The sequence below is a fragment of the Coturnix japonica genome, chromosome 1 (genome assembly GCF_054131305.1).
Source record: "Coturnix japonica strain WE chromosome 1, WE-NBRP24, whole genome shotgun sequence".
In the NCBI taxonomy this organism is placed as follows: Eukaryota; Metazoa; Chordata; class Aves; order Galliformes; family Phasianidae; genus Coturnix; species Coturnix japonica.
In genome coordinates this window covers 19,657,980-19,680,219 of record NC_140663.1, presented here as the reverse complement: position 1 = coordinate 19,680,219, position 22,240 = coordinate 19,657,980, and the positions used below count along the sequence as shown (strand labels likewise).

At 40.9% G+C, this 22,240-nt stretch overlaps 1 protein-coding gene across 3 annotated transcripts in view; it reads right to left on the bottom strand.

The window, feature by feature from the left end:
• The window catches only part of ATP6AP1 (ATPase H+ transporting accessory protein 1), a 48,029-nt gene extending 30,374 nt beyond the window's left edge, over positions 1-17,655 (bottom strand). Inside the window, exons 1-5 of one of the 3 annotated variants that reach the window (XM_085523238.1) lie at positions 17,338-17,655; positions 12,230-12,356; positions 12,056-12,124; positions 6,119-6,312; positions 4,893-4,927 (exon numbers count right to left, since the gene is read on the bottom strand). Coding sequence is in view for 2 of the 3 variants with exons in the window: in XM_015853022.3 (XP_015708508.2) it covers positions 4,893-4,927; positions 6,119-6,312; positions 12,056-12,124; positions 12,230-12,356; positions 12,527-12,633 (532 nt within the window). In the remaining variant the exon portion in view is untranslated. Of the gene's footprint in view, positions 1-4,892; positions 4,928-6,118; positions 6,313-12,055; positions 12,125-12,229; positions 12,357-12,526; positions 12,649-17,337 lie in introns of those variants that run through there. The other 2 variants (XM_015853014.3, XM_015853022.3) reach the window with 2 other exon arrangements.
• Positions 17,656-22,240: the final 4,585 nt, after the last annotated feature.

The window sequence follows — 22,240 nt, the reverse complement described above, 5'->3', positions numbered from 1 at the left end:
ATAAATCCTTCAAGAGATGAAAGCAGGATGCATATCCTGTCAGTCAAGTGACCAGTTAATAAATAAATAACTAATAAAGCTGAACTAGTAACAGTCTGTGAATTACAAAGCACAGAGAACAACAGATCTCTGAGAAGCAATACTCAAAATAGCAGCAGTACTTAGTCTGGGACATGATATGTATAATATTGGCCTTGACATTCTTTTTTTTGCTTCAGTGGATTTAAAGCTTGATTCTGTACTCTCAACAGAATACAGAATGGAAAGTTTTGCTGTTTACTAAAGTGGATAGCAAGGTAGAAATACGCTGACATATTCCTGAAAAAGGAAGGAAAATTAAATAAGGAAGAGAGGATCTCTCAGTGTGGTCCAAGGAACTGTGCAGAAGACTCACTTCTAGCTCTGAGATGACAGGTAGCTGTGACAAATACTTAGAATTAGTAAGCATTTTCAACCTGTGTGCAAATATTAACATCTACTTATGGTGAGGAAAATAATAGTTGTGATTCAAGAACTGATATTAGAATTGTCATTAGGACTAAGAAAGAAATAAGCCAGCAGACTGACACAGGTTGTGCCACTTCACTACTTGTCCGTGTAATACTCTAGTGAACAGCTATTACAAAGCCTGCACATGCAGGTTTCCTAGATTACAAGGTTATACTTTACAGAAAATTATATTTTATTTTCACGTACTGGAAGTGGAGCTTATATTATTACCCTTTTTAACCTCTTTAACTTACAGAATCACATAGACTCACTGAATCCCATAATTGCAGGGTTTGGAAGAGCTTTCTGGAGATCATCTAGTCCAACAAGCCACTAAAGAAAGTTCCCTAAAGTAGGTCACACAGAAAAGCATCCGGGTAGGTTTTGAGTATCTCCAGAGAAACAGATTCCACAGTCTCCCTGCACAGCCTGTTCCAGTGCTCTATCAGCCTCAAAGTGAAGTAGTTTTTCTCTTGCTCAGATGGAATTCCCTGTATTTCAGTTTGTGCCCTTTGTGTCTGGTCCTGCTGCTGAGCACCACTGCTGGTCCCATGCACTTCAATCCCACTCTTCAGATATTTTTAAGTGTTGACAAGGTCCTCTCTCAGCCTTCTCTTTTTTAAGCTGAGCAGCCCCATATCACAAGTCACTCAGCTTTTTCTCATATGGGAGATGCTCCATGCCCAGCATCATCTTTGTAGCCCTCCGCTGGACTCACTCTAGTAGTTCCCCTTCTTTATTGAACCAAGGAGCCCAAAACTGGACACAGTACTCCAGATATGGCCTCAAGACAGAGAAGAAAGGAATGATCACCTCTGCTGACCTGCTGATCGTGTTTTTTTTTAATGCACTCCAGAATACCATTGGTCTTCTTGGCCATAAGGGCATGCTGAGCTACTTTCCAGTAGGCCAGCCCCTAAACTGCACTCATGCATGGTTGTTATTCCTCTTCAGGTGTAGGACTCTACACTTGCCCATGTTGAACCTCATCAGGCTTCTCAACCCAACTATCCAGCCTGTTCAAGTCTCACTGATTGGTAGCATAACCTTCTTGTGTGTTAACCACTCATCTCAGCTTTGTGTCATCAGTAAATCTTCTTAGGGTGCACTTCATTCTGGTCATCAATGAAGAAACTGAACAAGATGGGACCCAGTACTGACCCAAGGGGAACAGCCTCAGCTATAAGCCTCTAACTGGAAATCATGCCACTGATCACAGCCCTGTGAGCTGTGACACTGGCTTTCTGGCCGAGTAAAATGCCTAGCTTTTGTGAAGATATAAGTATCACTTTTTATGTAAGATTGCATAACGGTTGCAAGCTGATTTCCTCATGTCAGTCAAGAATCATAGCTGTGTAAAGTTTCCTTCTAAAAAATTATCATTAAAAACATCTACTATTAAATAAGAAGCAGACTTGGTCAGAAAATCAAGTGCGTATACACTACTAGTGAAATTATACTGGGTGTAGGTGTCCAAGGAATTACATAATGTAGATTAGTATGCAAATCTACATGCACTGAGGGTAGTTCATTAGAAATTCTCAGCAGCCTCAGCCAGTCCTTACAGGAAGAAAAATACTGCATTGAAAAATGCACAGATTTTTCTTCCATTAAAACAACTGATTACCTTATGAAATGACACACGATTTACATTTTGCTTCACTAAGGAGCTACGTGTAACTATAGTTACCACTAAAATCTACAACTTTAGCCTTTGGGAAGATTCTAGAGGAAATTTCTTCATTCATTCACAGTAAAATTGATACAGATCTTTGTTTTTATGTGATCAAGACTCTCCCAAGCCAGACACCTTGCTAACGAAGGATTTGCAGACCTCCCAGGAAAACAGCCATGATTTGTCCACTCTATCTTGAAGTACTGGAACTGCTTGCCTACATGGGAACATCAGTTAATCCAGACTCTTTCTGTAGTGGAAAAAGAGGCATCTCCAGATGGTGATATTAATGTTGGAGGGATTTTAGAGTGGTATTATTGCAGGTATTTTAGTCAGTATGAATCTAAGAAACACTATGTAGGTCTATGAATTTGAAACAGTTTGTCCAGGATAACCCTCTGCAGTTAGCTTAATTGCATGCTATGCTCTGGTGGATGGATTAAACTTTTCTGTCTCATTGAAGACATGTCCCCTGAATTTCACCAGGGACTGCAGGATTAGTGCTGTTATTAATTTCTAATCTACTTTACTTTCATTGCATGCTTTTACACATGGATGGAATGGATAGAGGAACTGAGAGGGAGAAAAGGAAAGAGAAATAAAGAATGTATACTATGGATAAGAGGGAAAGAAAAGAATAGAGCAAGATGGGGGGGGGAGTGGGATGGGAGAGGAGAAAGAGTGGAATAAACTGAGAATCAGAGAGTAAGAAGAATACACACAAAGAATTAAAGAGCCTCATTCTTACACAGAGTCATAGGCAGCTTTGACATTAATTCTGAGGTATGCGGCACACAACAGGTAGGACTGATAAGGCACAGTGCAACCTTCTGAGCAGAGAAATGTTCAGGAGAACTGGCAAAACCTGTGTAATAATCTCAAACAGTATTTCAGGCAAATGAAAGAAAGAAACACTGCAAAGCAACACACACACAGCACAGCAAAAAGCAAGAAGAAATGTATGTTCTGGTTGGGTTAAGGCTGAGAAAGGAGGATTCATTCTCTAAAAACCTTGTTACAATTAAAAAAAAAAAAAGAGAGAGAGAGAGAAAGAAATAGCATTTCTAGCACCTGTTTTATAGAAATTACTCAATATCTGCCTATCTGTGCATGTATGAAAGGAGAGACTGGAAACAATTCTGAATCTGCAAAACTTTAAGAGGGTTTGAATTCTGAATTCCAGTTTGGATTTTGTAATGAGTCTCATTTTAATAACATGCTAAAACTCCTCCTTAGTCCAGCTCCTGGAGTGCTCAGAACCACACATTTCCTCTGGGCAGAATCTGAGCCCATTTGCTCTGTCTGACAGAGATTGCTGTCTGCAGTGAGTAAAACAGCAGGAGAGATTTCTCTGATGTCTGATAGCAGCAGATTTTAAAACCCTCTACAGCAGAAAGGAATTAAGTTGATGTGACAAACAAGAGTCTTTGCGAACTTCTAGGCAGGATAATACAGATCTGCCCTCGTTTACTATGGGTTTACAGTTAATACTGTGCAAAAATTACAAGCAGCACTGTACTGGTTAACAATTCTCTTGTCACATTAAAGATGTGATACACACCTTGGTATCTTTGTTTGCTTATCCAGATAGTGCTAGCAGCACTCACTCCATAACAAACACCAATAATTCATGGCCTTGCAAGCCCCTTTGACCTTGACAGATGTCCTGACAACAGTATTCTGCAAATGGCTATGGTCATCTGGCAGCAAGTGCTTGGACACCCACACTTGCCCGACCACGGGAACTGGGATCTTTCTCTGGCAGCTTTGCTATGACCCTCCCAAGTTTGTCCTTTCCACTGCACAGATTTCAGTAGGATAACTTTAAAAAACTGCAGCTCAGCAGCTTGCATGTGAATTAAAATTTCCCGCTGACGACATCTGCAGGTTCTACTCTGCAATGTGTTCAGATGTGCCAGAATGTGAGTATTTAGCCTACATTATCACTTTTCTAGAGCATAGCTGCAGCTCTGAACACAGTGCAAAGATTTTGCACTTGGCCATACAAAGCAGCACATCTTCCACAATCCACACACTTTTTTCCTGAGAGCAGGTAGTTGACACTAATCACAAAGCTGATATAGCCTGTTCCTGTGTCACTCCAAAGGTCTCCCATTAACTTTGCTGTTCCAAAACAAAAACAGCCTGAAACAGGGTCTGGGAGGCCTGTTCTTGTGCTTGTGCAGCTGATGAAAGAAATGTCCCATAAAAAAAGAAGGTAATGTTTAGCCAAGGCCAACATTAAGTCAAAGCTTTTGGAGACAAGAAGGACGAACTGAAAAGTAATGGTTTTAAACTGAAAGAGGGTATATTTAGGATATAATTAAGACATTCTTTACTCAGAGGCTGGTGATGCACAGAAATAAGTGGTCCAGAGAAGCTGTGCATGCACCATCCCTGGAGGTGTTCAGTGCTACGTTGGATGGGACCCTGGGAAGCCTGACTTGGTGGGAGGTGCCTTGTCCATGGCAGGGATTTGGAATGCCTATGGCAATGGTGAATAATCACCACATTTCAAGACACAGAGATGTATCCAATTCAGTGGATTTTGAATTAGTTACTCAGTAGTTTAACGGGATGATAATTGGCTGCTTATAGGTATGTAGATGGCAGAAAAAGCTTTAAACAGCATTACAACAAAAACTGGAAAAAACAGGAAATACAATCTGTTCAAGCAAAAACAGGCTTAAGTGGTGAAATGTTGTTATGTCCTGGCTATATTGCTTACCATTTTCAGCAATTGCTTCCAGGGTGGAAATCTCACTAGAAAGAAGTGGGAGAAAGATAATTAATTTTTTTTCTAGACAACAATGTGAATCAGAAATGTATACAGGTATATACTAATCAGCACATTACTTTCAGCAGACTACAAAGTTTTTTCATCTTTATCTCATCTCCTCCTTATGAACTTCTTCTGCACAGCACTTCATACAAGGACCACATCTTTAGCTGCTTCCTCCAAAACCTCAAATGTCCTTAGCTGCAGAGAAGCCAGATCATTGATCTTTTGACCATTCTCTCCTCAGATTTCCTTGCATTTTATGGTGTTAATTAATCTGAAATTTGTACATGAGCTCTTCTGAATGGGTCTCACATCTTTATTTGTGCAATTTTTAATTGCGTACTCTTAGGGCCCAGCCATATATGCACCATACAATGACATGTATAAATGCCCAAGAAACAGTTTAGGAGAAGGAAAGTGCAGGATAAGCTGAGCAGAGACTCTGGGCTCACTGTACCCATGCCTTATACTTCCTACACCAACAATGCTGTCCTCAGTACGACTTCACAGCTTTCAGTATGACATGATACAAATAGCAGACAATCTAGATCAGCTCCATGACCCACAGCCAGTGGCCATGAGTACTCTATACCAGACAATCCACAGTGGTGTAAAAGCCCTACAGGTAACAGCCAGACACTAGCATTCACCTGAAAGGAAGACTTTGCCTCCATTAGGCAGCAGTTACAGGTCAGGAAACAAGAAGCTTTATAGCCTTCCTATTCCTTTAAGACTGATGAAAACCAGTCTTCTTATTCATACTAAATTCTAGGATGTTTATTTGTTTATCTTTCCTGCCAGTTCTTTGACCCCTGGAATGTCTTCTAGCAATTAATTCAGCAGGTTAATCACATGTTGCATAAAATAACTCAGCTTTTCTGCTTAAAGAGTGCTGCCATTTAGTTTATTAGTTGTCCCTTTGTTCTCATATAATGAAGCAGACAAAATAGTAATGCATGACTGACTTTCTCAATGTAATTCAGTTATTATACCTGGTAAGCTCATCAGAGGACATTAAAAAACACTGAATTCACACTTGCTGGAAAAGTAACTTTGTTAACTCTGTAAACTACTCTTTGGATTCTTAAATTTCCCGAACATAGCTGATATTTTCAAAAAGCTGTAAAAATCTTGCATACATTTGGGTCAGTGTGTTTGTGACAAGGTCCTACCTGGTAGGTGGTTGTAGCTCAGTTACAAGTAAGAATGGTTTAGATGCATTCACTTCCAGCTGAGAGATATCAAGATTTGTCAAGGTTTTCAAATCCCAATCTCCTGATGCCTGAAGAAAGCTCAAAAGATCCCTGGTAGCCCTGCAGTCAACAGCAGGCAAAACTAAAGATGAAGGAGAAGACTGAAGAATTTCCTGTAACAAATTTATAGACAGTTTATTTAATTAGTTAATATTAAACACAAATCATTTATTTTCTCTATCCTTCATTTAATATTAAAGGTGAGAAAACAGCGTGGTAAACACTTAGTTAGCTCTCACCAGCCTGATGCTGGCTGCAGGCTGCTCCTGGAAAGGTGCAGTGAACTGACATCTCCATCACTCATACTCCTGCACTGTTTTGGAGCAAGCTTAAGACACACTGTGACCTCAAAATCTCACTGCCTTTTCCATGAGTATAATGGAAAAGGAGAGGCAGATGGTGCGGAAGTTCTCAAGGTGAGGAAGGTGGAGAGTGTACTGGAGAATATGAGGCAAAAAGATGAGGCATCAGAGGGCCATGAGACAGGAAATAAATGGCTTCGTAGGTGAAAACCATCAATGTTGGAAACTTCAGCTCTAGTTAGTAGGGAGTGATACTTCACTTAACAAATTACCTTCCTTTGTGTTGTGGTTTAGCGAGCAATACAGATGATGTCTAATTCGTAACTATTAATTAAACAAATCTGCATATTTTAGGATCTACACAACAGTTGTCACCATGAGCTCTAAGAGAGCAAACCTTAAGCATTCAAGGAGCCAGTTCACATTGTGCCCTGGGGTTCTGCTTGAGAGGGTTTATGGTCCAGGACAGCTGGCTACTTTTCAAGAACCACCTCTTAAAAGCCCACTAGCATATAAACCCATTGTATCGTAAGTCAAGAGAGCAGAGCAGAACACTGACTTAGCTAAACAAGGAACTTGTTTATGTATGACCTCTGGAAGGCATGTCCAGTGAGGCTGAGGACACCTGAGCTGTCTAGACTGGATGAGGCCAAGAGGCAACCTCATTGCTCTCTGCAGCTCCCTGAGGAAGGAAACTGGAGAGGGTGGTGCCAAGCTCTGCTCCTGGGATCTAATGATAGAATGCATGGGAACAGAACAAAGATACACCAGGAGAAATTCAATGCACCATTCTGAGATTCAGTATGAAAAATTTCATGTTAGAAACTGGAACAGACTTCCTATAGTGGCAGATGATCCCCTTCCCTGTGAGTGTTAAAAATCTGGACAATATCCTCACTTTAACTCCTGACTGGCTCTGAAGAAGTCGGGCAGTTGGACTTTTGAAGGTCCCTCCCAATTGAACTGAACGATTCTCTTCTTGGTATGGAGGCACACACAAATTTCATATTGAGTGCTTTCTTTCTGTCTATCTATTCAAAACACAGATTACAAGGCTCAGGCTGAGACGGCTCAAATAATGAAGCACCAGGGTATCTATTATAATTCTCATTGATGAGTTTCTGATGAGAACTCTTGAGTAAAATGAATTCTAAACATTCTTGTTCTATAAATTTGAAGCCTGCACAGCTGAAAAACACCTTCCCAAAGATTTTTCTGAACGATAAAATACACTTGAAAAATTCCGGGTAAGAACATAAATGACAGAGAGTTGAGAAGGATCAAAACTGATGTGCACAAAATTTCATACGAAGATTTGAACATTTTTTTCCTGAGTTCCAGTTTACAACTTGTTAACTTTGCTTTCACATTTTTTATATTTAACTCTTAGATCAAGTCTGTCACTTCATCCAACATTCAAATATCCGAGTTGTTAGAGACTCTTTTTCTCCCACTTAGTGATATGTGTTGTGGTGTTGCTAACACTTTTCCCCTCCTACTCTTTTTTCTTTTTGTCTGTTCTCTGACTGCCTACCACTTTTCTGGCCTCCTCAGTTCCTTTCTAAATGCTTGCACGTTTTCCTTCCTAAGTAAAGGTTAGTTATTTCCACATTTCCATAGATGCTCATACAGGAGGACTATGTAGTATTGACTGATTTGCCATACTGATAGAAAAATAACCACAGAAACTAAAATAGATCAGAAAACACCGATCTCATTTACAAGTCTTTGAGCAGGGTGCTTAGCACCTCCTAGAAGGAAAGGATGATATATTCACTTCTAGTTTGTTTTGCATATATGAATTTATAGCTAAAATCCTGAGCAACATTCCAACAGTCAATTATTTCTTTTAATATTTTAATCCCCCACTGCTTAGCAGCAGCCAGAATGGCAACAGCCAATTCTACCAAGGATATATATTAAGCAGTTTACTCATTTATTATAGAATAAGAGATAAAATGCATAATTACTGAGTAATGTCTGAGCTGTGCCTCTGCTTCTAACCAATCCTGCAGTGCCATCTGTCTCAGCTTCCAGCCATTTGTACTCAACCATTTTCCATTCGAAGAGCACACACAGCTGGATATCTCCTCATTAGCATCAGACAGACATTTTGATCACATGCATCTTGACATTTGACCACTGTACACTTGTTCTTCAAATGCCAGTATGTTGCTCTAGGCATTCTGGCATTTCAGGTACCACGAGCGTTCAAAATACCAAACCTCCAGAAGAGGACAGAGAGTGAAGAGGACGACTGAGAAACACCTGGCACTGCATTCTGCAAAACGTCTAAACAAAAAGGTATAACCGCATAGTAGCTGGCAAGGGAACAGGGGAAAAAAATCCTCCGACTGACCTGATGACTGATAGCACAAATTCCTACACTGAGAATTTTTAATGGATCTACAAATTGCTCAGATTAATTTGCCTTCTGTAACATCTCCTGAAGGACCGCTCATGAGTGAAATACTGCAAGAAGCGCCATGACTTGTTTACATATCCCACTGTTCGGGTTTTTTCTGAAGGTAGGTGTGAGAACTGAGAACTGAATGCCATCTTCCACATAGGAAACCTAGTGTCAGATCTGACAGCGATCAAAACAAAATACTAGCAGGTTTTTATGGAAAATACTAGGGAATGATACAGAACAAATCACCATGAGACTGAATGAATTATGATGCACTTGTATCTTGTTGCACGTGCGGTTCTGCAAGTTCCCCAGTCTATAACAAAAAAAAAAACCACCAAAAATGAACAAACCCATAAAACTGAAAGAGGCACATGGAACGGCAACAAAGACAAATCTACAGTAGGGCCTCTGTGCTGAATGTGACTGAGAAGTACTCTACAGTCTGGAGAAATGACTACTGAATGATGAATATGATGGAGATCCAGAACCACAGTAGGCAATGACTTACAATAATAATTATGCAGCCACCCAGCTAGCAACTAATGGGAGTTTGCTACTGTACGCTGCAGTTCTAAGGAGTTCGGTTATTGCCTGGGGAAAGCCAATGCTAATATTAAAGAAAAACAGTTTGTAGAATAGGTGGCTACTTAACACACACACCAAATCCCGAAATGCTAATCTTTGTATTTTATTATTCAATTAAAAAGTTATTGAATATTTAAGATAGATGATCTATTTACAAGACTCCTTTCTATATTAAGTGGAAATGGAATTCTTTCATTGCATACAAAACCACTGATTCCAGCTGTTAATGTAGCTGAACAAATCTAATATCTGCAAATGTGGTTTACATGTCTATAACTCTTACAAATATTACATTCTTTTTGTAGTAAACGTGCTGCTACATGCACATACACTCACTAAAGGAAATCTCCAGATTAAGTTTGTGAATAAATTTGAATTGCTGAAGTTTAAAAGGAATATGCTGGAGTGGTACAGAACATCTATAATAGTTTAAAGAATCACTTCCATAGCTTAGATTGTGAAAGTATAAAACTTTCAGATTACGCAACATGAAAGATTCTAATTTACCTAGTGAGAAAATCCAGATCTGACCTTTTCTTTGTCTAGTGCTCTGTGAGTATTACTGTAGAGTCTTTTGTAGCATGATTAAGAAGGGATTTCTTTCCCAAAGTAACTCAATTGGAGCACAATCAATGCAATAGCTACTGAGCATATTTTGTAGTCTTTGTTGCACGCGGGATTGAACTGGATGACCAGATGATCTTTAAGGTTTCTTCCAACCCAAACCATTCTATGATTATGAAGATCCCTTCTACACCTAAAATGCTATATGATGATGCACACAGATAGACAGAGTCAAAATTATCCATATGGGCATGTAAATGAAAAACAAGTACTTCATTTATTTTCTTTCACTTCCTATTTTCTTTTTTCTAAGAGCAATTCATCCTCAGAAAACTATGCTAGACAGGTGTTAAGATTGCCCAATCCAGAACAAATCTAGGAAGTGTTGGAGTTAAGGTTACCAATTTTTTGAAAGAAACTTCCCAGTTTCAAAGAAGCTGCAATTGGAAAAAGTTTATCTACTCCAAGACCGAAAAGAAACAGAGTCAAGGTCTGAAAGCAAGTGAACTGTTACTGACATGAGTTCAGCTTGCTGAGAATGTGAATTCAAAACTTTCTTCTGCCAGATACTGACCAAAGACTCACTTAAACATGATGCAGACCAATACATCATTAGGGACTTGCAGCAGTCATGTACACACAGCTTCTTAATAAAATCAAACCAGCTTTACAGTTATGTAAACGCAAACAAAATTTAGTTCAGACACAATTGTGCATAGATTTGGAACCCAGAGAGAAAGTACAGCATTCCAGAAAAGTACCAATACATCTGCCTCAGGATGGAGTCACTAATCCTTATGCTGCAGATAAATATTACTCCCTTTCTCGCCTCAAAAAAGCCACGTACCTACACTGAATAGTTGTTTTTGTTCCAGCATAATTGTTAAAATGCTGTCATATGGCAAAGAGATGAAGGTTTGTATTAAGGATACAATGAAGATGTGAGGTTCCTAGACAGCATAAATGTAGATAGGTAATATGTGAATATTTATATATTTGACTATACATACAGCTTGCTACGTGGTGACTAAGAATTAACACTTCATGTGCTCTGATATCAGCTCTGTTCCTCCTGCACTGCCCACAGGAACACCTTAATGACTTTCAGGTATGAACACTTCCTTTTTCCAATAACAATTCAATAAACTGTCAAGGAAGTTCAACCACAGATACTAAGCAAAAAATCTATAAACCTTTTCACCAGGAACAGAAGTTTAAGCTCATGACCAGCTCAGAGTCTGTGTCTGGAATTTATTTTGGATTACTGAAGTAGTACAGATACTAAAGTAATCCAGTATCTAGGCATATATTCACACTCTTCAAACAGGGAATGACATGGAGCTGCAACAAGGGAAAATTCAAGCTGGCTATCAGCAAAAAGTTCTTCACCAAGACGGCATCTCCCCAGAGAACTGGTCGTGGCACTGAGCTTTCTAGAGTTCAACAAGCACTTGGACAGTGTCCTCACACATGTTTATGTGCGGTTCTGTGAGGAGCCAGGAGCTGGACTTGACTATCCTTATGGGTCCCCTCCAGCTCAGTATATTCTACGATTCTAGGAATAAATTAGCTGTCTGGATAAGTCAGCTGCACTTTGCATGAAGATAAAATAAGTATTCAGTTTTGAAAATCTGGAGTACATACTTGATTCCTTACTTCTTTTCTTTGTGTGGCTTCAAAACACTATTTTGGGGTGCCAGTCTGGGAATTACGTCTATGTCTAGACAAAGTTTTTTTTTATTATTCAAAACTGCAACATGCCTAGAAAGATTATTTTCAGTTAAGATAATTCTGAAAACCTACTTTTTGAAATAAAACAGACACAAAAGCCCATATGCTCAAACTGAAATAATCCCAGTAAATAAATAAATAAATAGGCAAACTGCAGCAGCTTAGTTTAATATTGCCAGTTACTGTCTGTTTGCACACTTCTTACATAATTTTTAATTTAAAAACACGCATATAAGGAAGTAAAAAGAGAGAAGTGCTTGCCTGAACATTTTGAAATGGATTCTTGTTACCATAGGATTCACTGTAGTACGTGAAATCGTCTATGCTAAGCTGAAAAACAAAGAGAGCAGATTGGTGAGAAGGAGCCATATTATCTCATGCAGATACAGACTTAAACTTGGCACTGCTAAAGGAAATGGAATTAATGTTACATACCCTCTCTTGAAAGAACAAAACAAGGTTGCTGGGATTTGGAGTAAAAACAGGTTGCAGAAGTACAGCCAGCTCCTGCGCTGAGACAATGTGTCCTTCATGCAAAGCAGGGTCTGGATTCCACTGGGGCCTGTGAAGAAAATATTTTTTTAAACATTGAATTTGCTGCCAGGGATGACACAGCTCCTTTCTGCAAACGCTCAGAACCAGTTTGTGATATCATCACCTTTGGATGAAGATCGTGTTTACTGTTCAGTTTACTTTTATCCCACTTAAGAGGAAAAGAATTTGCCCACTTACATCCTTATCCTGTGAACTGGATTACAGCAGGAATAAAATTTGTCCAGACAGGATACAAAACTCAGACCGGGAAGCTTTAGCTCTCCTCTTCCACAAGCACATATCATTTGCTATGGCCTGAAAATCTGGTACTTTGGTCCCTCTGAAAGGAGCTATTTGCAAAGAACAGAATATAGCATCAGCTACTACAGAAAGGGAATCCAAAGCCTCCAACTGCATCCACAGCAGAGATAAGAAAGATGTAATTGTACAGCAGTGGATATCCAACTCCCTTCAGATTTGGGCAAGTACTAGAACCCATGCTATTTCTGGTGGACTTTTCCAAGACCAGGTGCTGCAGATGTTCAAACTGGATCCTACCATGCCTCTTGCCTGTCTGTTTTTCAGCTCTAGATGTAAACACTGCTGTGCAAGAAGGAAATTTCTTCCTATTAGGCAGAAATTATCATTCAGCGTTTCCTTAGTTTTCCCCAGCTCCTTCATTTCTGTGTTCATTTGTGCTCAGCAATCCACATTAATTTGTATTTCTGAAGACCACGAGCTTAGAAATTGCAATAGATGTGATAACTTTTCGAGAAGGCTGACCTCAGGATGTCACAGATTTACATACAAACTTTAAGAATAAAGAATTTGAAGAAAAAACTCTCAAAGATCCTAAATTCAGCAGCTGAGTGACATTTTAGAGGGACATTAAGGAGTGCAGGGCTACACGAAAATACTAGTAATACTGAAGGAAAAGAAGATAGATTCAATTGGGAAATGTTAAAGAACTGTTTGTATGAAGGGAAGCGATAGTGAATACCTTGTTATGTTTATTTTTGCAAATCAGGTAACTGATAACATCTTTTACCTGTCTAGCATTAAAAAAAAACTTGAAGATTTTGAGAACCCTCTGGATTTGCAATTAAGTAAAAAAAAAAAATAACAAGGCTTTTGTCTTAAAACCCTCCGAAATTTAATGATTCTCTTTTGAACCGTTCTTCTCTTCTAAGGCTTCCTTGTTCCTTGGAGCAGCCCTTGCAAGCTATCTAACCTGCAAAAGCACCTTTTATGAGATCTTTTAGCTTTCAGACATCAACTTCAATAGCTCCAGCGGCACCATTAGAAAAATAAATCTCGCTCAGCTGGTTAATAATTCTACCACAGTACAGTGTTTTCCTAATCCTCCTATTTCCCATTTGATACACGTATTTTGTTTCCCTTCACTAGCCTGCCAGGTGTTGCACAGTGTGCCTCACCTAATGAGCTGGTACCATGGTGCAACAGAACTCTCACCACAAGTCAGATGGGAAATGTCAGATGTGTTTTGCTGGCTGCTTACCATTAAGTGCAGAATGAAATGGAGATATGTGCCCATGTGGTGGATACGCTGAGGGTGTGCATTACTGCCTGCAATGAACCCAACTATTCCTTTTAACTCTTCACCTCCAGCAGTGTCCGAGTGAGAGATGGCAGAGGATGAGGTAGGCAGTAAGCCAGCACATGTATCGATTGCTGCTATTTATTGATGGCTCACGCAAAATGTGACGCCCAGAGCAGCACAGCCATCTGCAGGCCCAGCAGGCCCTGCATCCTGCAGCACAGCCGTGTTTCAGCCATGGGGACCTCTGCTAGTGCTTGTGCTCTCCTTGGGCTAGAAATGCAGAAGCTCAATGCTCAGCTTCACTCTGCAGCCAGACAGTGTGGTAAAGAAAAGAGTTCTCTGCTTCCTTCTTGCTCTTAACTGCTTGGGCAAGAAGCCTAAGCATGCAGTCTACTACAGCATTGATGTGTCTTCCTCATAGGCAGAAGGGGTAGCAAAGATTTCAACAATTCTTCTATCTGGACCTCTGAGAGGACAGATGGTAAACAAGCAGGGCTTCCTCGCTCAGGCCTATTGTCACCAATACATACTTACTCTTCAGCTGCAATCTGAACTCCCACCTACAAGTTATTCTTGTACATGGTCTCTTTTAGTCACTATTACCACACTAGATTACCACATAAGAAATACCATTTTCCCCTGCACAGAAGAAGCCAGTAAGTTTATTAATAAAACATTGGCAATGATCTTCTGCACAAAAAGCTCGTGTCACCACTCCTAGCAGCACTAGTACATTGACAACTGGTGACTACAAGAAAGAACAACTCAAGGGGCTCCTCAAGCAAACACGAAGGCTCAGAGCATCGGCACAGAAGTCCAGAAAACTTACAGCTAAAATAATACACTGTTTTCACCATCTCCTTTCTAAGCTACACCTCCTCCCAGCAAGATTTTTCAGTAAATTCCTTGCAGCTTGAGGAAACATGGCAGATGTCCCATTTGGCACTAACACTTTCTCAAAATCACTTGTAATCTGGATATACCAGCAAAAAAGATTCACAGAGCTGCATAAACGAAGGTAGTAATAAATTCTCAGTGGCTACAAGCAAAAAACAGAGGCACACGGAGGGCAACCACAGAAGCTACTTTTAATGAGTTTATTTCCTCAGGCTCTCTCTATCTGTGGAGAGAAAGAAATTCTTTTGAATACTGTTTCAAAATGGCTAAATCATGTTTCCGTTCTGAATCACATGTAAGAGGAACCTCTCCCCCATCCCTCCTGCTCTGGGAAGCAGCAACATTAACGGCTTCAGCTTAAAGTCTGATTTAAGATAAGGCTCATTTTCCCAGGGCAAAGTTATTTTGGAAAATGCCCACTGATAATTTGGTATCTCTTTGTGAAAAGCAGGACACCATGACCTACTGTCTTATTCCCTTCATCTTTCCAAATGCAATGGGGGAAGATTGCTGTTTGGTACAAAAAAATATATATAATAAACCTCTGCATCTCTTGTCTAATATTAACCTTGAATAGCACGATCAGTTACAGTACAGTAACATGAGAGATTTGAAGACGACGTATTCTCCTACTGCAGCTCTTCAAACACTGTATTATCCCTTAAGGATTCAGTATGGTGTCCTGACAGATAACCCAGGTGATGGAACAGATGGGTGCATCTCAACTCCTGTCTGGCAATGGATGAAATTGAAGTTTTAAATCGGAGGGATTTTTTCACAAAGTGAATAGAAACCCACCGATAATTACTGCACTTCTTCAGCCACCCCCTCCAGAAACTCTCACCAGCAGCTCCCACATTGCAGAGGGCTGCAGAACACCCACCGTAAACCTCACATTGCCACAAAACACCAAGATGCAAACAAAAATTCCTGTTGCTGTTCCTTTATTTTATAAACTAACATAAATCTCCTTTCCTGCAACTTCAAAGGATTTCACAAGAAACATCTTTTCCCTCACAAAAACTTCCCCTTTCAAAAACACAGAGGAGAAGGAGGAACACTTCTATTCTTCTATTGATGGAAACACCAAACTGGTTTAAACAGTCCACCATCCTGATTTTCTTGCTCTATATTTGTACAGACCTGAACAATCTGCAGTAGAGCGAGTTGCTAATTGCATCTAGGCTTGTTTTATGACCTCTCTGGGATACTGCTTACATTGACAACATGTGTAGTATATATATAAACTAGGCCAAAGGCAGCACTGTTTTTTTCTCAGACTCTCAAGATCACTTTTATCCTAAGAACAACTCTCTCCAACACCTACTTTGCTTTTACATATAGATGTAGCTCGCATTACTGAGTTATATGAAGGTAAACAGATTAAGTATTTTGAATACAAAAGACCTTAATGCTGGAATATCTGTTTATGGGTCAGTTACCTAATGAAACTCATCGAAATGGGAAGATTTTCAGGTTCTTGTATGCTGTGGCTGCCTGGGGCCAGAGGAAATGCTTAACGACACTCTGGAAACTTTTAAGAGAAGGGCAGACATTTATCAATGTTGCTATTCATTACCACTGAGAAAAGAATACGATGTCAAGGATACACATACACAAACCCAACAAGCATCTCCTACCCATATGTCTTCAAATGCAATTTATCAGCATCTCTCAGCATGGAAAAACAAGAGTATCATGCTTGTCTGTATTGCACTATACATGGAGAATTCCCTGAAGAACTTCAACAGCGTAACTGCTAATGGTCATAAGACCTCTCCTTTCGCTATCTTCAAACAACTACATTATAGAACAAACAAACAAACAGCAAAACCACAACAACACACAAGGATTTAGCTCTGAGACCTTAATTTCAGTAATCTTGCCCAAAGACATGAGATGCAGGATGTGATAAATGACAGCAGTGTTCAGCCCATCTGCCTGGTGGCGCTTAGATAGATCACTGCGCTTAAACATCTTCATCAGCTCAAAGCCTCTTGAAAGGCAGAGTGAGCATGGCCCGAGCAGCTGAAAGGGCGCTTATCACCAACTGGCAGATTCCCTTCTTGCTTTACAGAAGGGTAAAGAGGAAGGTACATAGGGTTGAACCCCTGGCTGGGGTGTGCCAAATTCTGACTGTGCGTATTAGAGAAATGAGTAAGAACCCAGCTGTGAGCAGGCCTGCTGCTGAACCGGGTATAGCACGCGTTGTGTAGAGGGCAGGAGCTCTCCACTGGAGGGTTTGCAAATAAGATAACGCTGAGTTATTCCTAACAAGTGAAAACTACGCACAAAGAAGTACTTCCTATTAAAATTAGGAACTGCATTTAAAGTTAAAAAAGAAAAAGAAAGAAGAAGAAGGAAGGAAAGGAGAACAACACTGGATGAAAGCAGGGTGGAGGAGCCGGAGGAGTGAGCCCGGCCGCAGCTCCTGGCCAGCTCCTCCGCCAGGCTGCCCCTCGCTACGCCTTTAAACCAGCAGAGCTGCAGCTGGGGTGCCTTGTAGTGAATAAAGCCCGGCCACTTCGGATCTGAGTAACATGGGTCTTACCGCCCGGTTCAGAACACCGACATCACAAGTATAAACGGGCAAACCCTCCCGTTAGGTAGCGTGCCCGGAGGCAAATTGATTCCCTGGGTCAGTTGGCAGCCAGCGGTTCTCTCCCACAGGCGGTCACGCAGCAGCACTTTCCCCACGGCCTCACGCACGCAGAGCGGCACGCTCCCTCCGCTCGCTCTCCTACCTGCCCGTGGACCACAGCAGCGCGGGGACGTGCTCCGCGGGCAGGCCGGGCAGCAGCAGCGCGGCCAGCAGCAGCAGCAGCGCGGCGGGCCCCAGCCCAGCCATGCTGCCGCGCCCGGCGGAACTGGCCGGCCCGGGGGAGGCAGGGCGAGCGGCGGCACCGGCACGCGGCACTTCCTGCTCTGAGCCGGCTCGGGGCCGCCCGTCACGCGGAGAGCGGCTGATGCGGGCGGGCTGCCCCGGCCAGACCGGGCTGGGCCGCGCTGTGTGCCTCGGTGTCTGTGCTGCTCTGACACCTCACGGCTTCACCTCGTGAAGGCCAGATCCCCGCCGCCGTGTTTGCTATAGCTCCTTGATAACAGCTGTGCTGAACTTCAGAGTGGAGTTCGTAGGAAAGTTTTCTGTGCTGCAGCAAATGTGTTCCGCAGCGCTTCTCGCCCTGCTGTGTGTTTGTTAGTGTCCCTCAGCTCCTTCACATGTGTCACATATTCGGGTGTTGACAGGTTTGAAATCTGCAGCACATCTCAGCTGCGGTTCCAGCAAAGGAAGAGAAAGTGAGAAAATGGGATCGTAAGAATGGTTTGGGTTGGAAAGGACCTGTAAGGTCATCCAGTTCCAACCTCCTTCTAGTCCAGGTTGCTCACAGCCACATCCAGCCTGGCCTTGAATGCTCCCAGGGAGGGGGCAACCTGTTCCAGTGTCTCACCACCCTCACAGTAAAGAATTTCTTCCTGATATCTAGTCTAAATGTACCCTCTTCCAGTTTAAAGCCATTTCCCTTCATGCTGTCACTACGTGCCCTTATAAAAAGTCCTTTCCCAGCTTTCCTGTAGGACTGTTCCAATACTAGAAGGCTGCTATAAGGTTCCCTCAGAGCCTTCTCCAGGCTGAAGAACCCCAGCTCTCTCAGCCTATCCCTGTAATGGAGGTGCTACAAAGCTTGGAATGCTTGGAGTGTACCCACTAAAAACATGGGACTGTTCATCTACCTTCTGCATGGAGTGATACTATCCCCAAAATACCAGATTTCAGAAGTGAGGAGCAAATTATGCTCACTGCAGTAGAAAATTGCCCTAGAGATGCTCCTGCTGCCAGGAAGTGGCTCCTTCTGCAGTCCTCCTTAATCCCTGCCGGCGCTGAGCTGTCTCTGCCACCACCTGACAGCATGAGGCAGCAGGAGTCATGCAGCACATGGTGAGCACATGGGTGCCTCATCCCAAGCACAGCAAAATAGTAAGGATGTTATACAAAGGGAATGGTTAGCTGTGCTAAAACAAGTTAGAACAAGGGAGAAATAAGGAAGCACAATGAAAATTTTTGAGGATGTAAACACCAGCTGAAGACATGCAGTTCTGAATCAGAGCACACATAGCTTGACTCATCAAGTCCATTTGCCTTAATTCACAGCGTATTATTCCAGCACTGTTGTCTAATGAGACACTTTGTTCAATTATATCTCAAATCAGATTTAAGTTACAAAAATAATATTAATGAGGGAAGTAACCAAGCCAGTCTTCTATATGTACCTTTCCATAACACTGAAGTTAACCCTTTTATTGCACTTTCCCCTTCTCAGAGATATTTCAAAACTCCTTCATCTCCCTTTTCACTGCATGTCTGAGGGAGCACACATGTAAGGACAATCAGACCACAGAGGACAGATGTAGAACTGGAGCGTCCTCGAGAGAATTTAGTATAGATTGAAATCATTCAGTCAACATAAGCAAAATTCTTTGTAATCCTAGAGGTGGATGACTTATCCATGGCATCTTTCAGAGTGTGAGATACCTGCTTTCTCACGTAACTTTCCATTTTGCAGAACAAACTAGATCCGTACTGCAGTTGGCAGTCTAGAGAAGTAGCACGGACTGCTCCTACCCTAGCTTTTATCCCAATAACTCATGCCTTCTGAGGCTGACTCCATTCATTCTGCAGTTCTCACAATGCAGAGCTCTTTTTTTGTGAAGCAGAGAAGTAAAGCAGCCTATTTCACTGTTTTTCAAACAGCCAATGAAAAGTAGGCTCTAGTGGCTCTTCTCCATTCCTAATACAGTTGTTAAACTGGACCAGTGCTGCCAGGATTTATATATATGAATCAGACATTAACAGTCTGACCTGAATGTATGGAATTCAAGGCCAACAAATACACAGACAGATATATTACACCTTGACAGGAACCTAACCACAAGAGCAAATGATTCATTAGCATGTGAAGATTCCATCTTGATTTATTTATTTATTAATGGGTGACTGCTGCATTTTCAAAGGGCTGAAAAATAACAGAATCATAGAATATCCTGAGTTGGAAGGGACCCACAAGGATCATTGAGTCCACTACTGCCTCCACAGAGCACTCGCACCATTTCAAAACTCAACTGCTGGCATGTGAAACTTCTTTTGCAAGTCCACACTCAAATGCTGACAGCATGAATTCAGATCCCAAGTCAAGAGATTCCTGGCTTCTTATTCCTGAAACAGTTGACGTAAAGTAGACTGATGAAGATCAAAGAGAAGCTGATACAAGGGAGAGAGATGTAAAATAAAGGCATAGTGTCCTTGTTTCTGGTTGATTATATCTTAAGAACTGATCATCCCTTGGTTTGAGTGGGATCTTTCAGAGGGGATTTGCACACCCTGCACAGATCACACACAAGAGAAATGAAGTGCAGCTGGTGGATATACTCCCCATATCCTGACTTGCAGAAACAATCGTCAAGTTTTTTGAAACAAAACCAGATTGTTTTCTCTCAGATTCCCAACATCACTTCTGATTGAGCTTCCAACTGAAAACAAACCCAATTTTCCTCTGTAATAACTCTCCACAAAGCACAGTCTGGGAATGACTGAAGTGAAGAAAGTTCCAAAAAAAGGAATGAGAAGAACCCATTGATTTGGATCTTCATCTGCCTCCCCCGGAAAATTTGGCTCTTCAATATTTCTGCATATATTTGCTCCTTTTTTTTCCCCTTCACTTCTAAAAATAAAAATTTCTTGCCAAATGACGAAAAAGAAACTTCGCTACTGCAAAGATAGATTTATCAAAGATTCTTTTCTCTGAATAAATTAAAATGAGAAGTTTTTTTATCCACAAGCAGGAACCTAAATACAGTACAGACTGATATCTTTCAGTATACACAAAAGCACACTCGATTTCCTCATGTATTTTCTATGCAGGTTTCTCCTAGGAAACCCACAGGTGTTCTTGAATACAGGTTTCAAACTGCCTCTACATGAAGATTTTTTTTCTTAATCTCACACAAATCCAAAACCTTGAAACACAAAATGCTGTGAAATCATTATAAAACTGCAATAAAGAATAAAATCATTCAATCGCCGTTTCTCAATTAAAATAATTTCATTAAAAGAAGCTGTAATACTGACATACCTTGTTTTTGCCATCTATTCATACCCACTGTTCTGAATTTATGCACTATTTCTTTTACAACTGTGTTCATATCACGTATCCGACATATTTCTCATCCTGTCAGAGTTGAAACACGAAACTCAAAAATAATGGGAAGAAATGGAACAAAATGAAGTAGGCTTAATTATCACAGAATGGCCTGGGCTGAAAAGGACCACAATGATCATAGAGCTTCAACTCTCCTGCTATGTGCAGGGTCACCAACCACCAGACCAGGCTGTCCAGAGCCACATCCAGCCTTGAATGCCTCCAGGGATGGGGCATCCACAGCCTCCTTGGACAACGTGTTCCAGTGCATCACCACCCTCTGAGTGAAAAAATTCCTCCTAATCTCTAACCTAAACCTCTCCTGCCTTAGTTTAAAAACATTCCCCCTTGTCCTATCACTATCCACCCTCATAAACAGCCATACCCCCTCTCCCTTCAAGTACTGGAAGGCCACAATGAGGTCTTCCTGTAGCCTTCTCTTCAAGCTAAACAAGCCCAGTTCCCTCAACCTTTCCTCATAGGAGAGATGCACCAGCCCTCTGATCACCTTCCAAGAGTTATTTCCTTCCTCTGGGCACCTTCCAAGAGTTCCTGAAAGCTTTTCTTTAGAAAATAACCATAATTCTCTTATGTTCATAATTCCTGATGTAAGTACTGCTGGATATAAAAAAGTGTGAATGCCAGATCTCTGTGAGATGATGGTAAAGTTAAGTCTGTAAATCAGACTAAAAGGGATCGCTCCTGCAACAAGGACAATTTACAAGATAAGCTAAAAGACCAGTGATAAAAATAAATGCCAGACATTTAATATACAAGTATGATTCTGCAGCCATAGGTTTGGAAGCTAACATGGTACTGCAATAGTATATTAGAAAATCTTTTTACCTAGCTCAGGCAGTAAGCCTATTCAAATTTAGGCATAAAAAATAAATAAATCAAGATTTAGATTATATATATATATATATATGTATGTATATTTCTCATCTAAACATATATATAAGGTTACCATTAGAAAATACATTTTTAGTAAGAAATAATACTATATGCCAAATATTGGCTAGCAACTGCTTTGCTACCCTCACATATTTTGTCTATAATACTGTTTTATCAGTGTTTACAACCACATTATAATACAAGGAGGGAATGAATGCATTGTTAACTGGGAGATCTTTTGGGGTCAAGGAGGTGGAAAGAGTGATTACTTTGAGTTCCTCTTCCTTTGGGAAATAAATAGGAAAATTTACATCATGGAAAAAGCTGTATTTCATCTCAGGAGTGGGTAGGAAAAATGCCTGTTCT